The sequence below is a fragment of the Struthio camelus genome, chromosome 4, assembly GCF_040807025.1.
Source record: "Struthio camelus isolate bStrCam1 chromosome 4, bStrCam1.hap1, whole genome shotgun sequence".
NCBI lineage: Eukaryota > Metazoa > Chordata > Aves > Struthioniformes > Struthionidae > Struthio > Struthio camelus.
Window position 1 is genome coordinate 79,415,482 of NC_090945.1, and position 14,405 is coordinate 79,429,886.

Consider the following 14,405-nt stretch of genomic DNA (forward strand, 5'->3'; position numbering starts at 1 on the left):
AATATATTTTACTCAGCAACTACAACAAACTTCACTGCTAACGGAAAAGAATTTTGCAAAGTTTCCCTATAAGGACTTGTGGATCAAGGATGGTTCTGTTGCTCACTAAGTGACAAAACTTTGAATGAATTATACAAGTCATCCCCGATGTATCTGATCTTTAATCACAAATTAAAGGGATATTTAGGGTTTTTTTTTAATTGTGATCAAATTTCATCTCTACCTATAAAATCTGGCTCTTCCCCTGGTAGTACCACTTCATCTTAAAGAACTCTAAAGTGGGAAAAAAAGATTTATAGAAGTAGCTGCTATAAACAAAATCTAAAAAGTGTCTTCAGCTCATACAGAGATAAAAACATTTATCACTTATTGTGGCAGAAAATTTCCCCTTTAATTTTAAAATTGTATGATAGACACGATTCTCTTTTTGCCCTCAAATGCCACAAAACAAACTGCTGTCTACATCTACTGGGGGAGGATGCTACAACAGAGGTGGTTCTAGCAGACCTGAATATTATTTGGCACTGGTAAGCCAAAGGTACACTGAAAAAAAAAATTTAATCACATGGTCAACTGCACACACTACTGTTACCGTGCACATTACAGTACTTTTTAAAAGTTGTCAAGGAGTCTTTTATAATCAGAAGCTCCCTTTAAAGGCAGGCACGTTCATTTACATTTATCTAAAATTTCAAAATTTTACTTTGGAAATTAAAAAGAAAAAAGGTAACAGCTGTTAGTTAACTATACAAGTTCGATAACATTACATAAAGTATTTGGTTTGGCTTAAGGCAAGTACAGAATACATTAATTTGTTCTAACATTACTTGTCATGAATTAACCCTATTTACCGTTGTTTTACAATCACAGTTAAGGGAGGCCAAATAAGCAGAGTTCAGGTTAAAACCCTCCCACGCTGGTTGTCCTGATCATTTAAACCTCTTGCTAATCATTTTGCAGTCCCTGGCTATTATATAGCTCCTATGAAGTACAATGACATCACAAACAACTCAGACATATTAACACCACCCTGTTCACTGATTACTAACTTCTAAGAATTTCAGTAGGAATCAAATACATCCTGTGTCCTGCCAAATTTTCATGGAACTTTATTTGCATAGAAGGACCTTGCTTGAGAGTGAGGAACGGTTTGCATGATCACGATGTATCTGAAGAAACATCTACAATTTACTGACTCTACATGGATGTAGAAGTGTTTTATTGGAAGTGCCAATCATGTTTTTTGGTAAACGTGCAGTTTTCTTCGTTCCAAATACTGTATTACAATAAATGTTACTCAATTATTGCCTTAACTGTAGCTATATAGAATATGCATTTGCCTATATATATATATATATATATATATATGTACATACACACACACACACAAAACAGGCTAATACAATGAGGCAATCTTACTTGCACATTTATAATTAAATACTTCTAATGTTGTATATGTTAAGAAAATTTGAGATCACGCAATACAAATATATTTGATTATAGCAGATCAGGGCTAAGGTCTTAACCTGAATGCTGAATATCTGTTTTCTATATGTTTATGGTAAATCAATGTATGCTATTCCAATCACAACTTGCATAACAATCCTAGCATACTAACAACCCTAACTTGAATGCTAAATCCGTTATCTCTATAGCAAATCAGTCATGTGTCTTTTTTTTTTTTTTTTAAGGATTTATAGCAATATTAACAGAAATCTTATTCTAAGTATTAGCCTCTTGTTTAGTGAGAGGCAAACAACTGTGTTAACTGTACTTTCTTAATTTGTGAAAGGGGAAGCCAAATTTCACAGGGTAGTGAAAGCTGAAGGTAATTCTACCTGTCCTTTCCCCCTACAAAACCTGTTTTAGGTTTTCCTATAAAGAAGTCAAGTAAAACGGACAAATACTTATGCAGCCTAACAAGAAGTAGCATGAAGGAATGGTGATAATGTAGTTCTAAGTCTCAAATTCGATTCCCGAGAACTGTGCTTCATACGATCTGAGGGTTTGCTTTCCCTATGGTCTCCATGGAGCTCTTTCTCCATACAAAACTCTTTTCCATATTCTCCACATTCAGGAAGAATTCCCTCGGGAAGCTCCTGAGGCATGGAAAACAGACAAATCAAACCAAACTAAAAAGCCATTAGCCTTTTTAAAGCACAAGCCAAAAGAATCTGAGAAATGTGTGTAATAAGAAAAGAAAAGCTTAAGTATCATTTTAAATTCCCATTTAGTCAGCACACGTGTGTCCATTTTTTGGGTCAACAGCCAGCGGACCCCTTTAGACTCCTCAGCAACTCCATTCTCAAATTATAACGGCATCAAAACCATTTGTTTTCATTACAACTAAGGTAGGGCAAGATCATTTGGTTAGTTACAGTGATCTACACTGTTATGGCCGGTAGCTGATGAAAGCAATTTGTAACAACCTGCTCTTCAGACATGCACCCACCCCCTGGATAAACCCACCTTTCATTTGGTACGAGACACGGTGACATGTTAGCGACAGAAGCTGCTGTGCTGATCTCACATCAGCGTTCTTACTTGCACCGACGCTTCCTTGAGTTAAGTTTACTTCACGGTCATCACCATGATAATCTAGCTCTCTCCTGTGGAAGTCTAGGCTCAACCAAAGCCATACTACCTTTAAAGCTACCGCAACATTATTTTTATTAAGTTTTTGAAAGTATGTAGGATTCGTGGTTTTTCTCCATGTTTTCCGTGCGTACAATTAAAAAATCACAGAACTGAGCAAAACCTGACTGGAAAATATAAAAAGTGGTATTTAACAGCCATAATTGGATGGCTAATTTGAACATGGAAGAACTGATTAACATTTTATTAAAACAACTTAATTGTCAAAGTTCTAAAAAACAAACAAAAAAATCCCACTCGTCACTGACACTTTCGTTACACCCATTACAGCAAAAATAACGGGTAATCATTCTGTTTCAACTAAATCTGTTAGATGCCTTTATGGAGAGAAAGACCGGCAAGAAAGATTATTTCTTCATAGCTGGAAGTGGTTTCTATTTCACTTCATGAACACTTGCGTGAATGCTCTTTTTGTCACATTTAGCTTTAAATCTTTTACATATGACAACAAAACAGCTTTTTATGGGAATAATTTCATTTGGATGTAGGATAAAAGAACAGATTATTACTGTATACAATAATTAACATAGTTTTCCTACTTTTGTGCTTCTATATGTACTGCAGCAAAAAGGAAGCAGGTAAATAACAGCTAGGAGGAATTAGCACAGTGAAACTATACAGCCATACATTTGGTTAGACAACATGCAGGGCTTAAAATTCAGTGTCATTGTTCGCAGAGTGACACAGGTGAAACAGTATTCTTGACCACGCAAACAAAAACATCCTCAAGCATTTAGAAAATCTGTTACGTAGGGAATAAAAGAATCAGATTCCAATAAATCACTAATGAATTTTTCTATTTTTATCTCTAATGATGACTGTTCTATTACATTCCACATTTTCAAGGCAGTTTTCCTTTTAATCAGTGCAAGGACAAAACCCGATAGCCAGAGTAGACTGCTTCCACACTAACGTTCCCAAGTCAGGCAGCTTCCTCATATCGCCACTTGTAAAGTGGAAATACCACTTTCCTGTACCTCAAAGCAGTATTGCGTAAGTACATTCATTAGTGCATGCATTGGGACACAGACAAGAATTATGAATAACCTATTAGGGAGAAAGATCAAATGGTAAAGAGAGAGCCTATTAGCACATTGATATTACATAATTAGAATGGGATTCAGCTTTCAGACTAAAACACTTATTTATGCATCTAAGCACAGGTGCTTGAAATCCCACTACAGTAAATGGAGATCTATTCAACGTAACCAGCGGTGTCTGGAGAGCGAGCATACTTTTAACTGGAACTGCTCCCCAGACTCCGTTGGCCTCGCTAAGACACAAGTAGCAGAGAGAACGGTTGCTTGAAAGGTGGTGCTATGAACTAGATCAAAAAACTGTTCCATCACTACATAGAGAAGCACATCTCTCAAACCAAGACACTTCTGCAAGTAGCTCACAGCTCAGCTACAAACAAGTGATGCTGAAATAACTGAGGGAATAAGACAGGGCAGGAAGGAATATCTTATCTTAGCGTCAGCACCAAATTCTTTGTCTGTCACAAGAACTATGTCTCCAAACAGCACAGGTCCATCCTTCACCTTATCCACTGTTAGGGCTTTAAGCCATTGCAACCGACAGCTAAATAGCAAAGGCTGTAACGTGAGGAAATAGCAAGCGGACACAAGATTTCATCTGTTCCCTAAGCCTGCTTTGAAATAAGACCTCAATTCTTAAGAGGTCAGCAGTACCAGCCCTATAAAGCAAAGTCACTCTTCAGTGGAAGTAGGTAATTTTGGCGCAGAGTGCTGAGAATCAGAGTAACCTTATGAAAACTATTTTCCCAGAGCTGTTGCTCTTTCAGCCAAACATTCTCTTTAGCAATATAGTGCTTTTAAAGCGGCTCTGCGGTACCACAGCATGGCTGGTTTCTTGTCTGTTGCAGACATCAGGTGCAAGTGTAAATAAGGATTATACAAATGGGAGGTCGTTAAAAGTCTGGTAATGTTAATTTGGCATGACACCCCTAATGGGTTATAGCTTCACACTTCAGTTATCTAATCACCTAAATTCTTTTAACAAATTTACATTTCATCTTACACATGGAGATTCAAATTGACTTAATTCTCCCTCCACCCAAACGGCATCCAATGCTCAGCTCATCTTACATATTAAATATCATCAACAATTTGGGGGCCATCGTCACCAACTACATAGACATAGACATTACATGTGTGTGCGTATATTTATGCATACAAAACCTCCCTGTCTCCAAATATCTTTTCAGATCTCAAGAGAATCAGAAATATGTCCTCAAAAATAGCATCTGAGCTTGAAATTTATTTTGTTGGTAGAATACTGTCATTTTCTTAAGAAAAGTGAAAGGGAATAAAGTGACTTTTAAATCAGGTATCTAAATGTTACATTTCAGAATAGTTCCACAGCCATGTTTTACATCTTTGTCTTACTACTTTGTATAAACATTTAATCTGAGGAGCTGTTTGATTTTCCTGGCTTGTTCATGTAAAGTAACACGAGGGAAAAGCCTTTGAATTGTTCACACCTTCTACATAACAGTCACAATATATTTTAAATGGAAGGCTTAATGTTGCAGTTAAGATATTCCACACAGACTTCTAGTTTCTTAGCTCAGAGTCCTTGTGAACTAAATGTTTTGCTACATTTCTGTAGTTCACACTTGGATTATATTAAGATACAGCTAAAGTCACTGCTAACTGCACTGGTATGTGGCACAAATGATCTTACTTAAGTAGAGGGCTGATCTTCTAACACAGTTAGGCCTCCACGGTAGCACGTGACTATGAAGTCAATTTGTTCTCATTTATTTTACTTTAGTAATTCATTCTTCTAAACAAAAATGTGCCATAAGGATCCTTAGTTTGTTTTTTCTCATTAAAAATGTAAGTATAACTGAAGCCAGTAGAGCAAATACAATTCTCAATTTTACTTCTACAGACCTCAAGTAATTACACAGCAGTCAGCTGATTTATGCTATAGTTATATTCTAAAAAAAAGAATTAGAACTACCAACTGACAAGTTGGTTCAAGAAAGCACTTAAGTACATAAAGGTGGAAGAAAGCACAGGCATTAAAGATGGCCTGAACAGATATTCTTTCCTGAATGGGGAGCCTGTGCAGTCATTTTAAAAGGCAGCAAAAAAGCTGACTTTCTTCAGGAACACCAATAATGGTTCATTTGTTTCAAAATGTTATTTTTTTTAAACAAACTTATCAAATAAAGAATGAGCAAGTGTGACCGGTAGCTCCCACCTAACTACATGCATACAAAAGATGAGATAGGTTTTGTTTTCTGACAGTTTGGCTTCTTCAATATAAAGTACGTTCCTATTAGCCATAGTTTAAATATAAACTGGGAATTTCTTAATCCACTGTATATAAATTCTTATAATTTTCTTGGGTAGATAATATACCATTGACAGATGATTGGGTGGTAAGTTGCAGTAAGTTTGTTCTCTTATCCTTTTCCAAGAGGAAGAATTCAAGGGGCAGCAATGTATCGGTGGTGCGACACAGAGGGTGGTAAGATGCTTTATTTTTCAAACGTGAACACGTGTGAGAGAGAGAGTGAAGGAAAGGGAGACAAAGAAGGGAAAGGAGTCCATCTCACTTCCAGTGGAAGCTGACAAGAAATAAACAGAACTTTCGTATGTTAGGACTCATCACATCAGGCTGCTGTTATGAAAGTCAAGTCCAGTCCCTGGAACTATTCAGAAAAAGTCAAGTTTTGGCACAATTAGTACAGTCAAAAGAACGAAAAAAAAAACCCATAAAGGGACTACCGTAGTGACTAACTTCATCTGCTCCTTTACTTATTCTCACTACTATTCTTTTTGAACTCTTTCTCACTAGCTGCATATGCATAAGATGTTGTTCACAACTATCTGGAAGGCTGCACCACAATTTTTTTCATAACAGAAAAGTAAGAGCTGCCCAGTTCCTATGTGTCTGTGTCCTACAGCCCTTCACCACTGTCCTGTGTTCTCTCCCGATGAATACATTCAGTTCCCATTTCACCCTCTATCCCATGTCAACCTTATCACTATCTCAGTACTCCCAGTTCTACTTCATCCTCCCCAACTAGTTGTTGGACAAAATACGTGCCTATAGCTTGTTTCAAGCAATGCACGTGCAAAGTGGTCATTCAAGCCAAACCACAAAAAGCAGTCACCTGCTCACCAGGGCACGGATTTAGTCTCAATCCTCTGTACAGTTGCTAATTTCCACACTCTATAAAGGAAAAGTGGGAAATGAGACATTTACCTCCTCCAGTTCAATTGGTGGTTCCAGTTGGACTTGTTGCAAGCCCTTAGGCGAGGGGGGAAAACAGACAGACATACCATATAATCAATGCAGGGCTTACTTCCAAGGGCACCACGGTGCCTTAATAGAGAAAGTCTAGACAGAGTAAGTTTGAGGCACTATATGAGGACTTCATACCAAGAGAGGTCCATGTGCTGACCCCAGTCACTGCAGAATATTACTGAATACCTTTCACTGTCTGTAGCCAATTCTGACGGCAGAAGACAGACAAAAAGTTTACCCTCTCCGTATCTTTTTGGGCTTACAAAGGCATACCCCTTAGTTTTAACCAAAACAAAAAAAAACGACTTACACAGGTAAAAGCTGAAGCCTGGCTTCTATGGCACAAACTGTGCATGTTAAAAATAAGCGTGAACAGGAGTGAAAAAGGCAACATCACCCAAACAACACATTCGGGGCAAAACAATTCTCACACAAAGAGCTATGATGAAATAAAGGAGAAACTTACTACAGTGTCTAAGGTTCTTAACTTTTACTTGATGGCAGCCGCTTTCTCTTTCTCTACAATGTATTAAAACTTCTGAGACTTAAAAAACACCATGCTACACAGAGGCAAAGCTGCAGGCACTTAATATGCTAGATGTACACAGGACAAGAAGTAATGCACTGAAATTTAATTATTTTAGATGAACTTTCACCAGTAACTCTCCGCTCAATTTCAAAAGAACACATTACAAGTATATATTTATTTTAAAAAAAATCTTTAAAATGCATTAAAAGAAGGCTTACTTCATTTAAATAAAGCAGACAAGACCAAGATTACGTTTTGTCATCTGGTATGCGCTCAGTGGCTACAATTCTGCACTAAAAGGCTGAGCTCCATTTAACTTTTTGCAACAATGACACCACCATTGAAACGAAAGCCTATGTTCTGAGCTGTAAATTGGCCACCTTATGGGAAGAAGTAGCTGCATATTACCTATTAATACAGGGAACAGTACAAAATCTTATCCCATCTCAGTAGACTGTTACCCGTATTTCTAATATCCAGGCTCATTTATAGTTGTACTTTGCAATCCCTTCACTCTGAGTAAGTATATCTTTAGCACATATATAAACATATAGCACTGCTTCTTGCTCTAAACTAACAGTGGAACATGATGGAACGAAATAAGCTTCTAGTCTCAGTTGCTTCTGCTCCTAGAAAGTATTTGTTTATCTAGAGCCAATCGCTGCTACCCTATCTATGTAATGACTTCCTCATAGCAGTCAGAGAGATTACCCACACCAGTGATCACTTTATTACTTCATAATGGCTGTTTATTTACTTTACTGCAGCAGTAACATGCAGGGATAAAGCTTTTCACAGCTGGGCAAACTCACCATATTCCTTACGCAGGTGGTCTGGAATGTGGGGCTCATAACCTTCCTTCTCAGGGACCTCCACAAATTCTTCTTCTTCATCGTCGTCGTCGTCGTCTGAGGCTTTCATCTACAGAGACAGTATTTTTTTTTTTTTATTAACTTGAAGACTGTTTTTCATTCCCCTCCACATTGAAAATATTTTACAGACATCATGATAGCCCTGAGACTACTCTATGCCAAAAGTATTTCACTAATTATGTATTTAATCTTTATCTAAGATTAGACCTTTGCTTAACATTTTATCTCTAAAGCCATACTCTATCCTAAGATATAGAAGAGGCTTTAAAGAAGAGATCCATTACTCCACATACAGCTGCTAGAGTCTGAAAAAGCGTGAACTTATAAAATTGAAGAATCTTAAAACAACATTAAGATTTTGACTTAATAAGCAAATTACAGCCTTATCTCTTCTTTATTTCATTTCACTCATTTGGGTGCACCCGAACGGTCTGCAGCATGTTACATAGTATCACTGATTGTTTAAGGGCTCAGAAAACCCACAGAGCAAGCAAACAGGAAGGGAAGCTGATGGACTGGCTGGTTTAATTCTGACAAAAGCAAGAACAGTCGGATTTGTCTGTATACTATAGTGTCTCACGGCGTTTCTTCAGAGCAACACTCAATACTTTGATATATTCATTTCTTAATTAAGAAATTAGACTGCACGGATTACTACGTACCAGACCAGCAAAACGGGATTTTTAAAACGTGCACTTAGTCTATATCGCATTCTGAAATGGAATATCTATGACTAGCCGAAAACTAAAAATGGAATTGCTACCAATTAACTAGGGTAATTAATTCACGTAAGTGGCTACCTCTATTTCATTTCAGCTAAGCATTACTGTGTTCATACCAACAAACCTCTACAATTTTTTTCCTCAGTTTGTTTCATACCTGAAAATACATTTTTCTGCTAGACTACACGTAAGCTAAAAACATTTGTGCCACCTCAGATATTGGTTTGTATTATCAGAATTTTAAAATCCCAAATGCTGACTACCCTAAAAAGACAGCAGTGTTGCAGGTTTTATGCTCCATTTCTTCTGTCTAACTTAAGAGTTACCTGATCCTTAACACCACCACCATTAGTAAATTATTGTGTTTCCCATGCACTTTTATAGGAAGTGCACAGGTTATCCACTAAACGCAACCTTACCACAGAGCTCACTATCACTCTTTTTCAATTGACTTCACTGCAACAAGCCAAAGCAATAGGTAAGAAATGGCATATATTTCTGTTATTTTCAGCCTTGTTCTTCACTTCTGCTAGTGCACCTGACTCACATTGATATTCGTATCAACTACCCATTGTTGCAAGCACTAGAGGACACTGCAGGTTTTGCCTGCAGCAGAATTTTCCCAATTTAATTCACTACTCTAATCGCGTGTCACAGCTGCACAGATGAGTTCCTTTAAATCATACCTGTACTCTGAAGCCACAAAACCTAGAAACTAACCTTGGTTTACTGAGTATAGTTAATAAATAAATAAATAGCAGTATTTCTTTTGGGTCAGCACTACTTGCAAGTAGGATTGAAACGCATTTCTAACAAACAACATCAATATTGAACATATGCTTTAACATACAATGAATGGATGGTGCAAGTTAGAAATATGATTTTCCATTTGTTTAAAAAAAAAAGAGAGACTTTGCTCAAAGAAAGATGCAGTTCTAAGCTTCTGAAAAAAAAAAATTACTGTCCTGAAGAATGCAGTGGGTTTACTAGTGCATCCTTACCAGAGAGCATCTAATTATTCATTTTAACACAATATCCCAGCATAATCATCTTTGAAAATAACCTGTCGTCAAAGACAAGCACAGCATAGTCTCTTCAGCCAAGCTATCGCTTCCTCTAATTAGCGGATACAGTTGCCAACCTCCCAGCTGTGCTGGAGGATACTGCAGCATCCTAGTAAACTTTTTGTTTCCTACCACAATCATTCTTCCTCATCTAAAGGAAAGAAGCAATTCAGGCCCCAGGTGGCACAGCCAAAACAGATACATGCTGAACCTCACCTCCACAGCAGAAATCAAAATAAAGTTCTAATGTAAAGAAAGGGTCAAACACTCCACTACAAATCACAAACTCGCAAAGGCGCTGGACATGAAAGCAGCACATTCGTGATGAACTGCAACTTTTAGAAGACCTTTCTGATGACCTTTTGAGGGAAAAAAAAAAAAAAAAGGTTTTGTACTCTGTGCAACAGAAAAGGGCTAGAGACTAAACAGAAATTAGTCTGTTTGTATTCTGATTTCAAAATTCTGCTGGTGTTGTCACTCCCTTTTTATCTGTTACGGGCAATTTAATTAAGTTTGGAAATTACATCCACTCCTATTTCTCCAGCCAGAAGCAGGATAACATCATATTTTACATACTCATGTTCTATTCCTCATTTAGCTATTAAAAATATTACAGCAACCTAGAACTTGTCATGGATGATCTTAATCTACAGCTTTAGTTTAGAAAGTAATTTCAGTGTATTTCTACAGTTTTTATTCACAAGTAGCTTGTATATAAAAAAGAAGCAACAGGTTTAAGGAACTGAGAAACAGTGATGAACTAGTAAGAGAAAGAAAACTCATTTAAGACTTGCCATTTAACTTAAATCACCAAACCGTATCTAAGACATAGTACGTGTATAATACAAGTACTCATGCGTGTGACAGATCTGAGAGGACCTGAAAGAATCCAGGACAGTACTATTCTGACTTGAGATTTCCCCTAATTTGTTCCTACACTGTTGGGAAGCACTTAGCTCTCCGTATAATACACAAACATACTAAAACAAAGTGGGCTTCAGTAACCCTCAGCTTCAAAAAACCTGAATTAGAAGCAACTTTACCATATACCTGCATGGTTTAAAACTTCAAAGCATGTGAAAAGCCTGACAGAGAAATGGCATAATCAGATGCAAATTCACTTTGTTTAGGTACAACCCATGAGCTGTGCGTTCAACTACTATAGAAAACATTAATCATAGGAAACTGTAATTTTTGTTATCAGTCTAACACTAATCAAAAGGGAAACCTGTCACTACCGCTGACCTGTGAAACGTCCCAATTATACTCTTCGGAAATGACAGGAGCACTTAACTTCCTCACTGAGTAAATGACGACAATCAATCAAGTTTGAATAACAATGAGCCACGGAGCTGAAAATTATTTTTTGTATAGAATCTACCCAGGAATTTATGAAAGGTGAAAAGCAACCCAAGGTTTTAGGGGCATTATGGCTTTCAGCTAGTGCAGTGCATATCAAACACTAAACAGAATTTATGTGTTTTAATTTTCTAAAAGGTAGATGTGGACTTGGTGCTACAATGCATAACATATAATGCCAGGTTTTAAATATGGGGGTCATTTTCATAAAATATTATGCTTATTGTTCACACCCTTGAATTTCACTGAGGTCTTTTATTAAATTCAGATTTCCTTTTTAAAAAACAAAAAACAAACAAACTGCTTAGCCAACTATCATGAACTAAGCTCTCTTTTCCCTTCAAATAGACATAAAATCTTTATTTTGATACCGTCCTTAACAAGATAACTTATTTTCCTTTTTGTTCTCAAATAGGAAAGTCATCACTGCTGGAAACTCAAAAGTTGCACAGGATCAGTGGCTAGGAATGTCTCGATTACTTCATTCCAGTGATACTTCACCAGAAGCATCCCGTTTATGCCGTTTTTCCCGCTCCCCTTCTGTGAAAAGGGGGAGAACTCATGGGCAACATTATGAGTCAGAAAAGCCACTTGTTTTAATTCCAATTTTCAAACTTCAAGAAAGTTCCAAAATAAACTCTACAAATGCAGTATGAAAGTTCAACTACCCGTTCTCTGCTTTGCCATTATAGGTAATCCTTTTCCAGTCAATTAAAAAACAAACAAAGCTATCAACAATCGATGATTACATCGGAAGAAACAAATATTTAAAACAACATTTTAAGAGGTAGAATTGGTAAATTACAATCCTGCAGGAAGGAGTGGTTAGGCATTCACAAACAATAACAACAAGACAATGGTAAAATAAGCAATGTACCATTTCTAATGCTCCATATACGAGGTAAAGTGAGAGCTCAAGTGATAAACACTACAACGTAAAACTTTTCTTGTAGTTTACAGAATTAAACACCTTCAAGATAAATAGTCTTGCAACTGGTTGTTTCTCAATAACCTGTCAAGGAACGTGGAAAAAAAAGTCTGTGTTCGCAATCCTTCGTAATTATCAGGCGACAGGCGGGAAGTCACCAGCACAGTTTGGCACTCTTTTTGATCATCTTAGAGATGAAGGGTGAACTACTTTCCCTCTGTCACTAGGGGATAGTCCACGTAAAGGCAGACCTGACAGAGTCTGAGCTATTTGAGGCTACTTGCACCATCACTGCTCATTAAGTAAGCGTTTGATGGAGAATCAAATATTTTCAGTTCAGTGTTAATCTGCTCCACAACAACACTGAAATTTGCTTGCATATAAGTGAATCTTGTTTTTGCAAAAATACATTTTAAAAATATTCCTAAAGCAGTAGAATTACTGACTAGATCTCTCACTGCTAGAGAAAAGCATATTTTAGTTAGCCAGTTTCTACAGCCTTGTCATGAACTTATTTGCATACAAGAATACATCAAAAAGAAAACATGCAGAACAGATGCATGTATTAGTTTCACTGATAGGATTAGAACAGAACACAGAGTTCGAATATTGTCTCTTCAATTCTCCTAATTTCCATTAAAAAAAAAAAAAACTTTAAGTAGTGCTGACTTTTCCATGTGGACAACTATACGTGTTTGTTTCCTAACTCATTAAAAAAAAAAAAAAAACCAACACAAACAAACCACGCTCCTCCAAACCCAGATGTTTCCTTCTCAAACTCCATCTCATAAAAATTAGTACTTAAAACAGATACCGATGCCAGCAGAAATACACTCATATCTTCCGCTTTGGGGTTATTACTCTGATGCCTCCAGCCCTTAGTGCTGCTCAGTGGAACCACACATGCAGTTAAAGGCCCCACTCATTCATCCTAATCAGTAATAAATGCAAAAAACTCCACCCACTACACAACACTTGGAAAGACATAAAGAAAAAGCCCTTCGTCCTTTTTCCAGTTTTACACAAATTGATTAGTACATTCTGTTACAAGGATTTAAAAATCTGAGCCTCCACAATCATATTTAAAACAAGCAATAAAACGACTGAAATATACAATGCAATCAGTTTATAGGACTAGATGTACAGTGTTTACTAATTATTTTGAAAAAGAAGGAAGAGAAAAGATAACACACGGAGGAGTCATATCTACTTACTAAACCACCACTAGCAAACTACAGCTGAGACCATTAAATAAATTTTGTAAGGTCTAATTAACTTGGTTTGCAATCTCAATTACTTTTCACCCAAGAAATCACTTTTGTTCAGTTTTATGTGTGTCTTTTTCCCTTTAAAAAAAAAAAATGATGTAAGGCATCCTCAGACAAGTGAACTCTAAACTTCATTTGTCTTTCAGCAGGCTTGATGGCTATGCATTTAAAAACCCATTCTATCTTATAAACTAAAAATTAAATGTACTCAGCTGTGATGGTCGTCATTGCATCTGCTATTTATATGCTAATACCCTCACTGAAAGATCTTGCAAATTATTCCACCATGCCAATATCTCATGTGCATCTACTCAAAGCCAACTAAGTATTTTTCTAGAGGCTGAAGATTTTGGTTAGGGAACCAACCAGAATATTTATCACAGGAGAACCTAGTTAAATGGGCAGCCTCAAACAAATACATTTTTTATTCAACCACAACACAAAACTTATTTCACTCATTTTAAGCAAAATTTGGGGATATTCTGTGTAACCAAACACTGAATGGGTAAAAATAATTTCTCTAGTACCACTAATAGAAAGTGACTAGTCAAACAATGTCTCTTAAACTTAATGACTTTTACAAGGTCCTCCTAATCCTTCCTTTTATATTATCCAACACAGCACGAGAAAGAAATAAACATTGGCATTTTGACAGATTTCAGAACTGTGCTTGATTTCTCCTTTGATGACTGCAGTGCCAGGAAAACATAAACTACTAAAAGAG

At 36.7% G+C, this 14,405-nt stretch overlaps 1 protein-coding gene across 3 annotated transcripts in view; it reads right to left on the reverse strand.

Moving 5' to 3' along the window:
• Window positions 1-14,405, reverse strand: part of UVSSA (UV stimulated scaffold protein A) — a 57,819-nt gene that overhangs the window by 24,200 nt on the left and 19,214 nt on the right. For all 3 annotated transcript variants that reach the window (XM_009686278.2, XM_068943602.1, XM_068943601.1), the window contains exon 7: window positions 8,281-8,389. In XM_009686278.2, coding sequence (XP_009684573.2) covers window positions 8,281-8,389 — 109 coding nt within the window. The remainder of the gene's footprint in view (window positions 1-8,280; window positions 8,390-14,405) is intronic.